Raw genomic sequence first — 12,597 nt, forward strand, 5'->3', positions numbered from 1 at the left:
TGTAGTCTTGCCACTCGACATCACTGCCTCCCTTGTGTGGTTCTGACTAAGCTACTTTTTGCAGCACCGGCAGGACAGCTGGGTCACTTGAGCTCAGTCGTTCCGTACGTCTTCTCTCCTTCCTCTAATTCCACAGTAATACTACTGCTCAACGCCATCCGTTGTGACAGTTACCTTCCAGATACGGTGCACAGGCCAAAATCATTTTCAGGTTTCCTTTTTGGTGAGGACAGAGCTAAAATACTTGTGGTGCTTCCACGTAGATCAGCCATGCCATGTGAGTATTCCTTAATTTCTGGTACTAGTAACTATAGACTAATGTCTCTGTGTCAGCTTGTCAAGGGCTCTTAGCAGTTTAATGCTTATACAAACAAATTACAATCGCAGCTACTAGCTTCGGTTTTGGCGCTCCAAGGTCAGCATGGAAACCCTGGAGGACATCCAGGAGACTTTCAAAAGCTGTAAGAGCCTTATTTAATAGCCCTCTACCATATGACTTTAACCCTTTTTCCTTTGTCAAGGTTTCTCTCTCCTCCTGGGAGTATAATGACACAAAAATAAATGTGTTTAAAATAGCATGATGAGTCTTGCCAAAATCCACAGGAGACTGGCAATTGATGGTCAGATTCTGTGCTTATTTCAACCTGCCATGCTCAGGCACTGCAGCTCTTCTTGTGTTTACCGCCCTCTCTCTGGGTCTCTCTGAACATATGAGGAGCCTACTAGATTCTATGGCCCTGATACTGCAATGAACTCGACTAGGTCAGACTTCTCTGCAGAGTTTCATTGTCCCCCTGGCGGCTGGAGGGAACCATCCACACACAGCTCATTGCTGGATTGGGACCTGACTGAGCTAGCAGATTTAGAGCAAAATAAAGTAAGTTCGAAGAGGAAAAGTATCGTGGTAGCCCATCGTTATAGCACATGAGTAAGGAAGATCTTTCATATGCATTTCAACACAGTCCATTTAACTAGATTTTTCACTCTTCTTCCTTCCTTATATGCACTCACAGAACTGTATTTTCTTGTCAGACTCTTCAGCGGCTGTCTTGTTCTTACAATTCAGCTGTCTTTCTACTCAGTATTACTGCCTTTTATTGTTAAAACACACATGCATGCCATGTCTCCTTGTTTCAGTGGAATGTTGCAAAGTAAAAGTTGAATCACTGCTCAGCTGAACCTAGGCTTCTGTTACATATGATCATCAGCCAGCTTTTATCCATATTAGTTTATGCTAATTAGCTTTAATTTCTAATGACCCAGATGGCAGGTTACCACAACTAATTGGAAGTGAATCCCATAGAGTGGTTAGTGAGTCTGGTTAAAAGAAGTGGGGGAGAGGAGATAGCATCTGCTCCATGGGTTTAAACCTGGAGTTTGTGCATTGGCCTTTCTGACAAGGACAAGCCAATTGTTACCTGTCATTGCACTCCATCTCGCCCCAGCAGAATGACTGGCCGCCATTCCTGAAAGGTCAATCTGCAAGTCTAATTCATTGATTAGGTGGTATTTCTGTATGCTTTTTGCACTTGTTCCAGGTTCTTCTTGCCCAAGAGACACTGTTTTTGACAGTAGCTGACCATTAGGAGTAAAGCAGATCAGTATTTAAATTATACTTGCACACTGTAATGTTAAAGGTCAGAATTCAAGCAAGTCACATAGGCAGGATGTTTAACAAAGGGTGGTGTAGAGAGGCTAGCCGGGGCTTGTCTCTCTCTGGGGCAGCAGGGGACCGCACCGCCTCGCTACCTTGGGGAATAGCTCTTGCGGGGAATTAGTCCGGCTGCGGGAGTCTTCCTCTACAGCCTTAGTGAAAGTACAAAATAAGCACAGTGACCCCAGGCCCTGGGTCAGGGCAGGGCACTGGTGAGTCAGGTGTTCAGGCCCTCAGGCAGGGCTGAGCAGTAACAGTGTCTAATGGTAAGCCCAGGCCCTAGATCAGGGTGGGGCATTGGTGAGTCAAGCGCTCAGGCCCTCAGGCAGGGGCTGAGCAACAACAGTATATAATAACAGGCCCAGGCCCTAGGTCAGGGTGGGGCAAAGGTTCTCCTGAAAGCCTGTAGGAAACACTGGGCCTGCTTTCGCTGCTCCTCTGTGAGTGTGTCGCCGAGCTGGGGGCCTCCAGTATCCTGTCAGGGGCGCGCGGGGACCCACCTCTGGTTCCGGTGGGTAAGGGTTAATTACTTAGGCCCTCCCGCTCCTGCCATGGTTTCAATAGATTCACATGATATCGCTGGGTTTTCTTGTGCCGGTCGGGCTGGTGGACCTCATAGGTGACGGGCCCGACCTTCCGGGCCACCTCATAGGGTCCCTGCCAACGGGCCAGCAGCTTCGGTTCACTCAATGGTAGGAGGAGCAGGACCCGATCACCTGGCTCAAAGGCACGGACCCGCGCTTCTTGGTTATAGGTTTGTGCCTGGGCTTGTGCGGCTTTTAAGTTTTCTCATGCTAGGGCTCCGGCCTGAGCGAGGTGCTTCTGGAGCTGGAGAACATACTTCAGGAGGCCCTGGGTTGGAGACAGAGACTGCTCCCATGTCTCCCGCATTAAGTCTAATAGGCCCCGCGGGTGGCGGCCATATAGTAGGTCGAACGGGGAAAATTTTGTTGATGACTGGGGTACCTCACGGATTGCCAGCAGTAAGGGCAGGAGTAGCTTGTCCCACTGGCGTAGCTCCTCTGCGGGGAACTTGCGCAGCATCTCCTTCAGGGTCCGATTAAATTGTTCCACCAGTCCGTCAGTCTGTGGGTGGTAGATGGAGGTGCGTAACTGTTTAACTCCCAGGAGCTCGCATACCTGCTGCAACAGCCAGGAGGTGAAGTTGGTGCCCTGGTCCGTTAGGATTTCCCGGGGCAGGCCCACTTGAGCGAAGACCTTCACTAGTTCGCCGGCGATGGTCCGGGCAGTGGTGTTCCACAATGGCACAGCCTCGGGAAAATGCATGGTATAATCCACGATGACCAGCACATACTGGAATCCCGCAGCACTTCTTGGGAGCAGGCCCACCGAGTCCATGGCCACCCGCTCAAAAGGCATCTCCACTATGGGCATGGGAACCAAAGGGGCCTTGGGTACTTGTGGGGGAGCTGCTAATTGGCACTCCAGGCAGGAGCTACAATAGTTCCTCACCTCCTGGTGCACACCGGGCCAAAAGAACCACGTCAAAATCCGGGCAAGGGTCTTTTCATGGCCCAAGTGCCCTGCGGCAGGGATATCATGTGCGAGCTTCATTACCGCTCATCAGTGGCACTGAAGCACCAGCAGCGGGGACCGTGGTTCTCCCATGCAGGGATCCTGTTCCACCCGGTAAAGACGGTCATGGCGTAGCTCAAACCGGGGCCACTGATTTGCACGATGCGGGTCGATCACAGCCCCATTGACAGCGGCTAGTTGTCCATAGGCCCAATTAAAGGTGGGGTCTGCTCTTTGATTGCAGGAAAAGCCTGTGTTAAGTCGGGGTTTGATAGCTGGCCCCGACGGGGGTTCCTCGGTCCCTCCCTTGGGGTCTGGGATCTCCTCCTCCGGTTGGGCCTCGGGGCAATCTCCTTCCAGCACAGAGGTCAAGCGGAGGATCTCCTCGAACACCGGCAAGTCTCGCCCCAGAATCACTGGGTATGCTAGTTGAGGAGCCAGGCCAACGACCATCCATCGTGTGATCCTGGCCACCATTAGTGGGACCAGGCACTGGGATATGGCCGCACGTCACCGTGGATACATTGCAGCCGGATCGTTCACAGGTGGGGGTTGGCCCGGGGCCCCAAGGTCTGACGGATTAGCGTCTGGCCACAGCCCGAATTGATCAGGGCCAGGGCTGGGTGGTCCCCGACAATTACCAGTACCGTGATCTTGGGGACCTGTGGTAGCCGGGCCCCGGTCTCTCCTGCACAGATGTGGCCGAAGCTGCAGTCCATCTCAGTGCAGTCACGCTGTAAGTGTCCATACTTCCCGCATACAAAACAGGGCCCGAGTTCTGGGTGACCACCCTGGGGGGGGGAGGGTTCCCGTTGGGCCCCTGGGGGGACTCCAACGGGACACTCGGCACAGGGGCGCAGATCCTTGTCGAGGTGGGAGTTCAGGGCATCTAGCCTAAAGCCCTGAGCAAGCCTCTTGCCCACGGGGAAGACTCCACACTTCGGTCTGAGCGCCCCCTTTCTTTTCAGAGTTCGGGCACTCTGGTCCTGGGGGGGTGGGCTCTGGTAGCTGGGCACACCGGTGCTTCAGCCGCAAGGAAGTCTTCCATCAAAGCGACGGCGGCGGCAAGTGTTGCTGGCCAATGGCGAAGCACCCAGGCCCTTCCTCGCGCCAGGAGGATGTGTATGAATTGTTCTAAAATAATTTGTTCCGGGACCTCGTCCGCAGTCCTCCTCTCTGGCTGTAGCCACCGCTTGCATGCTTCCTTCAGCTCTTGGGCCACCAACCGGGGTCTGGTGCCGGTGGGGTAGCTCCAGAACCGATGCCGAAAGGTTTCTGGGCTGACATTTAAGGCGTCCAGAATCGCTGCCTTTACCTGGTTGTAGTCCTGTGCATCCTCCATAGACAGCCCTCTGTACGCTGTTTGGGCTGTCCTGGTTAAGTACGGGGCCAAGAGAGTGGCCCATTGGTCAGGGACCCACCCTGCAACCAGTGCTATTCTTTCAAAAGTTACCAAAAAAGCTTCAGGGTCGTCACTGGGTCCCACCTTGGTCAGCCGCACTGGCGCAGTGGTGCGGGGTGACCCGGCCGCGTCTCCCGGCTGGGGCTCTGCGGGGCACGGCAGTGCCGTTGCCAGCTGCTGCTGGCATTGCCGCTGTTGTTCCTGGTTCTGAACCCCCAGATCCCGAATCAGCTGCTGCTGGAGCTGGGCCGCCTGCTGCCGCTCCTGGCTCTCGGTCAGGAGCTTGGTAAGTTTGTCCATATCATGGCTCATTCTGGGGCATGTTCCCCCCCAGACCCCTTCTCACAGGTGTCGAGGGATCGTGCCCACATTCTCCACCACGTGTAGAGAGGCTAGCCGGGGCTTGTCTCTCTCCGGGGCGGCAGGGGACCGAACCGCCTCGCTACCTTGGGGAATAGCTCTTGCAGGGAATTAGTCCGGCCATGGGAGTCGTCTTCTATGGCCTTAGTGAAGGTACAAAATAAGCACAGTGACCCTAGGGCGGGGCATTGGTGAGTCAGGTGCTCAGGCCCTCAGCAGGGCTGAGCAGTAACAGTATCTAATGGTAAGCCCAAGCCCTACGTCAGGGCAGGGCATTGGTGAGTCAGGCGCTCAGGCCCTCAGGCAGGGGCTGAGCAGTAACAGTATAGAGTAACAGTAGGCCCAGGCCCTACGTTCCAAAGGGCCCGGGAGAGGGGGAAACTGCCACCCGTGAGTTGGGTGGCGGGGGGGGGCTCAGACCCTCCCACTCCACTGCCTCCCAGCCCGGGGCCCTAGCAGCAGCAGAAGACCCGCTGCTGTGTCAGTGGGGATCCTGGCCGCAACACACTGACATGGGTTCTCGAAGGGCTGCAGCCAGACTAGGATCGGCTGCCCCCAGGCTACTTCGACTCCCCGTCTTGAGGTCAGGGTGGTGTCCTCAGGGGGATCCAGCACCATGGGTTCCTCGGGGTAGCTGGCCAGGGGCAGGCTTGGCAACTCCTCCGGGTAGCTGGCTTGGGGCAGGCCGGGCCAGTCCTTAGGTCTTCTGCAGGCTGCTGGGCTTTCCCACTCGCGAGCTAGGTCGGAGGCGTCTGGCCTCCCCGTCGGCTACCTCCCCAGTGAGCCCTGAGGTCAGGCCTTTATACTTCCGGGGCAGCGCCTGACCCTCTGGGGGGCAGGCTCAGAGCTCCCTGGTTCCACCCACTCTGGTGTCTGAAGGGGCTCGTCTCTCTCCGGGGCAGCAGGGAACCACACCGCCTCACTACAGTGGAAATTCACTGCCACTCTGCATCCTTCGCTCTTACCCCATTGTTTGTAGTTGAACGTGAAATTGTAATGAGAAACATGTAGCTACTGTATTATATGGTCAGAGCAGGGCAGGTCAAGTTAAAGGAGATGTTTTACAGTGAGCGATAGATTGAATTTTATCAATAATTTTGGGGATTTCCTTTCATATATCAATATGTGTCCCCAGAATTAATGCATCCACAAGCTAAAATTGTTCAGAAAAGTTTTCTTGAAAAATCTGTTACTACTCCTAAACAGGAGCAGGAGTTAAACTTCAGATCCTTGGTACTGCAGCAGGGGCAGAAAATACCAAAAAGCCATTACACCATTATGTGGCATGTTTGATTTTCTATATCAAAGCAGCTGTTGGCTTTTACTGTAAAAAAAAATTGTAATGGAGAAACTATGGTAATTTTTTTCAGTTCTTGATTAAATTTAAAAAATAGCTAAAACAGTTCTTTTAGTTTGATGATAAACAAGAAATGCTGCCAAGCTAACCCTCCCTGGCTTTGCAGCTGCCATATCCCAGACTGTAGACATGGGCAAGTAGCAATTTGTGATCTTTGTTCCTGAGTCATTGGGTAAGATTTGAGCAGAGTCTGTTGTTTTTGTTACCCTCTGCTCTGGCCTGCTTGTTTGTCTCATCAGCCTGTTATGTCATGTCTTTTAGACTGTAAGCATGTTGGGGCACGGCCTGTGTTTTCTGTATGTTTGTGCAGTGCCTAGCACAATGGGACCCCAGCCTGGTTGGCCTCTAGGAGCTACCACAATATAACCATTAGATAGTACAATATAGAGAATATTGTCAGCTGAGTTGTGTGTGTTATTAAATGAATTGCATTGAGCTTTAGATCAGGCCCTTTATTATGGACATTGCCCCCATAAGAAAATAACATAAGAACCGCCACACTGGCTCAGACCAAAGGTCCATCCAGCCCAGTATCCTGTCTTCCGACAGTGGCCAATGCCAGGTGCCCTAGAGGGAATGAACAGAACAGGCAATCGCCAAGTGATCCATTCCCTATCTCCCATTTCCAGCTTCTGATAAAGAGAGGGTAGGGACACCATATGTTTTATGTGTCTGAAAGAGCCTCATCCCAAGCCCTTTGAAGTCAATGGGAGTTGTTCCATTGATTTCTGTGAGTGTTGGATTGGGCCCAGATTGGTTTCTATAAAAAGCATTAATTGTTCCTTCTTTGAGCCCTGTACAGTTGGACTCTTGGTGCTGGTATAATGGAGCCTGGCTTTGCAGGTTAAAGACACAGAAAGTAGTACTAATAGAAATAAATGTAAGTTCTGTAAAACAATATCACTATGAAACATGTGACAGGTACAGAATGCATTGAGGTGTGGAGTGAATAATGCCGGCAATACATACTCATGCTGAGTAAGCCTTTGTACCACACCACACCATCCCCTGAGAGCAGTCTGGGTACCAGCTGATGGGTAGAGTAGAAGAACTAGAATAGACCTTGCTCCATCCCATTGAAGTGAATGGTAGCTTTCTTGAGTTAAGGACCTCAGGAGTTGACCCTCTATATATTGGGAAGAAAAAACAGCTTAGAGCAGACAGATCATTTTTCTGTATGGGCAGATAGCAGGGATTCCAAGCATTTTGTTAACATCGTCCATTTTCCTCCACAATGTGATTTTATCCAGTTCAGTGGTCTGGTTTATTTGTTAAACAAAAGTGCATTGAAATCAGTACAGGTGCCAATGCCCAATAGGTGGTTATGAGATATTTTTATGTCAAACTATGTGGTTAAAAATAAAAGCAGTGCTGATTGACATTATTGTTAAGTCTGTTTATAGTATGATGGTCTCACCACACAGGATTCATTAGAAACCTCAGGATTTTTCTCTTACACCACTATCTCTTCCTGTGCAGTGGATATGTAGTGTTCTAGTGTGTGACTCAGTTTTGGAGTCATCCCATTTATTGTTTTGGAGCACTCAATAGAGGAAATAGCAAAGAGTGGAAGGATTGCAGTTCAAGATTTAAATGCAGTGGCAGAACTGGAGGTGCAGGGGGCTTGCTTTGGAAAGCAGTGGATATCGTAGAACAGGGCTGAGGTGCATTGGCAGAGCATGCACAGTGGTGGAATAAGGGAACCTATGCGAACCTGTGCTTTTGTCAAGCCATCCAGTGCTGGTAGTCCACTCACTCTTGCGCTGCTATACTCCACTCACAGGTCTATACAATTAAATAAACGTAGAGGCTAATACAATGTTTATAGAGCAGGGGCTGCATTTCTAGGAAGGTGAATGGCATCTCTTAGTAAAGACAAAGACATCAAGAGGAGACTTTGCACTGCAATTCTCAAAAGAAGAATCTGAACTTGATGGCAGTTTTCAGTAGTTAAGAACCTGCAGATGGCGGTGTACAAACAGTCCCATTTTTAATCCATTCCTTTAACCTCTAAGGTCTTGGTTGTTTCCGGTCTCTGGACATTCAGGGTATCAGTCTCTATACACACTATGTTCTTTTGATCTCCAGTACCATGCACGTATATAAAATTTCCTTCTGCATTAGCTTGTGTTGCCAGTAAAATCCAGCAAGGCATAAATCCAGTAAATAACTTCTAGAACATGGATGAATGCTGCTCTGATCCATTGTCATTTCAGCTCCAGAGTTTGTGAGGTGCTGAAATCAATAGCAGCTTAGAGCACTGGGCACCTTTCACCCACCCCTCACCCACCTCTCCTCCTCTCTTACCAGTTTAGTTGCATGTGTAGTGCTCTATTGTTCCACACGTGAGGTAGACATTTTCCCTTACTGGTCATGCTTCATCCTGCCAGAGCACTCAGATTTAAAATGTTGCATGGGAAATATTCACTGGGAGAAAGTTTTTTTTCTCCATCCCCGTTATGGGAGCCACACACATGTGCCTATTACTCATAAAACCCTTCCATGGGCACTTTGTGTAAACACCACCATCTCCAGAGTTCCATTCCTAGCAGCACTTGGTTGAAAGTTGAACGCAAGCCAATAGGGGAGGGTTAGAGCAAGATCCTTGCTTTATATTTCTGCACAGATTCCTCTCTATAGAACACCCAGTGCTCTCTGGTCATTTTGTGAGGTAGTGGTAGTCTGCAAAGAGATGCTGTAATAGCTGTTTCTTCCCTATGGTGTTCATCTGGAACTATGGATTCCCTTACTGATGCATTTGGGCCTCATTTTGAATGCTGCCAAATTCAGATTGTGAAACTACTGAAAATATACACACAATACAAGTACCTGGAAGATGTTCTTCAACGCCTTCATCTACTGAGGGGCAAATGTTTGATTCCTCCCAATACAAATATATGTACATTTTAAGTTACACTATAATTTGATTTGTATAGTATGTACTTAAAGGGTGTCTCCATCTCTCTTATTTTACTAGATTCTATGCTGCTAGTGGCTGACCGGTTTGATGGACCATCCAATGTAGACACTGTAATTGGTACCATTCACACCCGGATTGCTGAAGCCATTTCTAACATGCAGGAAAACAGAGAGTCCATCACAGCCAAGGTAAGGAGCTGAGATCTGTGTCTAAAGTTGATATTAAATCAGTTGAAAATGCTCTGGCTACAGCCTTGTGCATTTTCTTCCAATACCATTCAACTGCCTTAACATACAGTAGGCAGAGAGATTAAATACCAGCTTCTTTTAATTAAAAGAAACCATTCACCCCATACAGGCAAAGCTTGTCAAATGCTTCTGATTCAAACTCCTCCCCATCTCCACCTCCAGCCAACCAACTTGATATGTATGGACCAAATACAGCCTGGTGTTGAATTCTGAATCCCTGTGGAAAGTGTGGTGGCATTGTATTATGGTGCCTCAACCTCTGTAGCCGAGGGGTTTTTTGTATTCTCACTGAGCTGAGCTACGGACTGCAAGTTTGTGGCCTGCCTTACACTTGACCCAGGAGACAACCGCTCTCGACAGCCACAGGGAACACTAAGAAATGGAAACATTTGGCTTACTTGGTTGTATTTATGGGGTAGGGTTGTTACATGGCAATCATCCTGTGAAGCAGGTTCTGCTGGTGCTCAGCATCTCACAAGAGCTACATTTCCAAGTGCTGTTTTATTGATCACCACTTTCAGCACATTTAATCTACTAATCACAAGCACATGCCACAGCTGCATGTGTAAGAAGCCTTGGCAAATTGAACAATCTTCCCGGGTTCCTGCTTTTCACACAAACATACCACCAAGCCTCCCAACCTGTCATTGTTATTCGGGGCTAAAAAGCGTGTTTATTATATGGGGAAGTAGAACCTCATCTGAACTGCAACAAGCACTGATGGGGCCCCCTGTTGTAAATGCAAGCGTTCACAGGGGGTGGATACTCTATTCCAATCCATACTTGACTAGAGCAGCAAAGTGCATTTGACAAGCTTTCTGACTTGGATCTTGTAACAAAGTGCACTTGACTGTATTTGCACGTGGAGCCAAGTAGCAGAGATTGGGAGCTGACAAATTGCTGAGATGATGAGTGTGACAAATAGGGAAGGATCAAGGATAGAGAGAGCAAGGAAAGTGAGGTTTAAGAGCCACACCGCTTCCCTTTCCACTTCAGTCTGTGAGCACAGTTTGAAATCACTGGAAAAAATTGGATCACATCTGGTTCATTTCTACACATGCTATTTCTCTAAAGTGGTTACTTGTGACATATCAGCCAAGGCTCTTGAGGTACTGCCAGTCACAATGCCTTTGAACTATCAGCAGTTGATCATCCATATCAAAGGCTTTATTTAAAGTTTGAAAGTAAACAGCCGATATATTTATTTTCTTACCCAGGGAAAAAAGGAAATATACAGAAGATATGCCCATAGGTTATCTGTCTTTCCAGGCAAAGGGTAGAAATTTACACATCATGCAGTCATATATGGTCCATTGTATTTCTCTGATATGTAGAAGTGGCACACTGCAGTGCTCAGCTGGTCCAAGATAACTTTGGTTTGGACACGAACAAAGGCTGTTAACATAGTGCAAAGCTAAAAGACTAAGGTGTGCTCAGCACTGGCCCAATTCTGCTCTCACAGATGTCAAGGGGGAATTTTACCATTGACTTAAATGGGAGCAGAGTTAAGCCAGCACTGAGTGCTTTTGAAAATCACAACCTGAAGTCTCTCACTCACGGGAAGAGCCAGAGGTGGTTTTTGGACCCAGCAAAGCCTGCAACCACGGTTCTGGACGATGTGGGGGAACAAGAAATGGAAAAGAGACTTTCAGCTTCCATTTGAAATTAATGTAAGTATTTTAGCACTTCTCCTTGAAAATGTGATCAGTAGGAATTGGGATGAAGGGACTTCAAAGTCTTTCACATGTGTAAAGTGGGTCAGTTAATTTTGGAATGTATCCAAACAGTAATCTTGGCTGATGCTCCCCATTCATTAGGCTGGGTCTGTGCATAATGGTGCAATTGTGGTGGCCAGCAGTTGGTTACAGTCATGTTAGGGGTGTGGCTAATAAGTTTTTCACAGGGCTACCCACAAACGGTAAGGCTGGTTACCTGAGAAGGAGGTGATGCACCTAGCTACCACTGTTACTATCGGGGTAAATCCCTCTTGCATTGGTGGTGGGAAAAGAGACTTTTGATATCTGGTCCACAGAACAAGGTCCTTTGATAGGTGTGGTGACATCTCCCCTAATGTCATCTGATCCACCCAGGCCAGGAATAAAACTACTCAGAAAATAAACAACATTGCAAGCAGTGAAATCCCACAGCACAACTACTCCCAAATGCCAGCCTGATGTGCGGCCAGGAGACTTGTGTATTACTGTCCTAACCAGGAAAGCGTGCATATTGCCATAGTTACAGAATTTCCCAGAACCAACATCTGACTCATCATTTTGTTGTTTCACTACAGTTTTTAAGTCATGTTCGGCAAACAGTGTCATTGTTTTTTATCAATGCTCATTTTTTGAAACAAAACCCAGCAGCACCATAACCAGCACCATTCCTTTTACCCCTCTCCCTTCAGGGAAACTTCTTGGCTGGGTATTGAACTGTTTCCCATCTGTACCCTCACTCCTGACAACTAAGTCCTGGATTTCAGACAGTATAAACTGTAAAAGACTGCAAATTGCTATTTGCATAAAGGGGGTCTGTTGAGTCATCTGTTAGTGTAAATTAGCATGCTGGGAGAATTACTTGGGTAAATCCTCTGGTTCAGTAAGAGAATAGACCCTGCAATGTAACATATAGCATTGGAAATACACTAGACTGGAGATTTCTTTTTGACTTAAGGAGTGAGTGTTACTTCTTCATCTCATATCCGCCCAAATGGCTAATTTTTAAACTTCCGTGTATATTACAGAGGTCTGGGTACATCCAAATATTTAGGTTCTTCACTACCATAATAGGAGGCTGGTAGAATTAGTATCTGAAAAACGCACATTGAGGTCTGAGATTCTATACCTGCTCTAGAAGGGTTCAACCAAAGTTCACCCAATTTGCTTGCCCACATCTGATCTGCCATTCTCGCTGGTGTCCAGATAGTAGTGGTATGGAGGTTAGTTCTGTTGCTTTCTGCTTGTGGGAACTGTGATTTCACATCCCTGGTGTAACACTGTATGAAAGACAGGTTTATAAAATGATTTCAGATTATTTGTCTTTCAGCATCCTCAGATGCTTCAGTCATTTTGGGGGGGAAATGGAGTTTCAGTGTGTGGAAAGTTAGCACAAGCTGCTATTTTC

The 12,597-nt window shown here is 48.3% G+C and overlaps 1 protein-coding gene across 1 annotated transcript in view; it reads left to right on the forward strand.

Moving 5' to 3' along the window:
* The window catches only part of GPC1 (glypican 1), a 329,347-nt gene that overhangs the window by 299,468 nt on the left and 17,282 nt on the right, over window positions 1–12,597 (forward strand). The window contains exon 5 of the mRNA XM_074963999.1: window positions 9,287–9,417. Within this exon, the coding sequence (XP_074820100.1) occupies window positions 9,287–9,417 (131 nt within the window). The remainder of the gene's footprint in view (window positions 1–9,286; window positions 9,418–12,597) is intronic.

Source organism: Natator depressus, chromosome 9 (genome assembly GCF_965152275.1).
Source record: "Natator depressus isolate rNatDep1 chromosome 9, rNatDep2.hap1, whole genome shotgun sequence".
Classification (NCBI taxonomy): Eukaryota; Metazoa; Chordata; order Testudines; family Cheloniidae; genus Natator; species Natator depressus.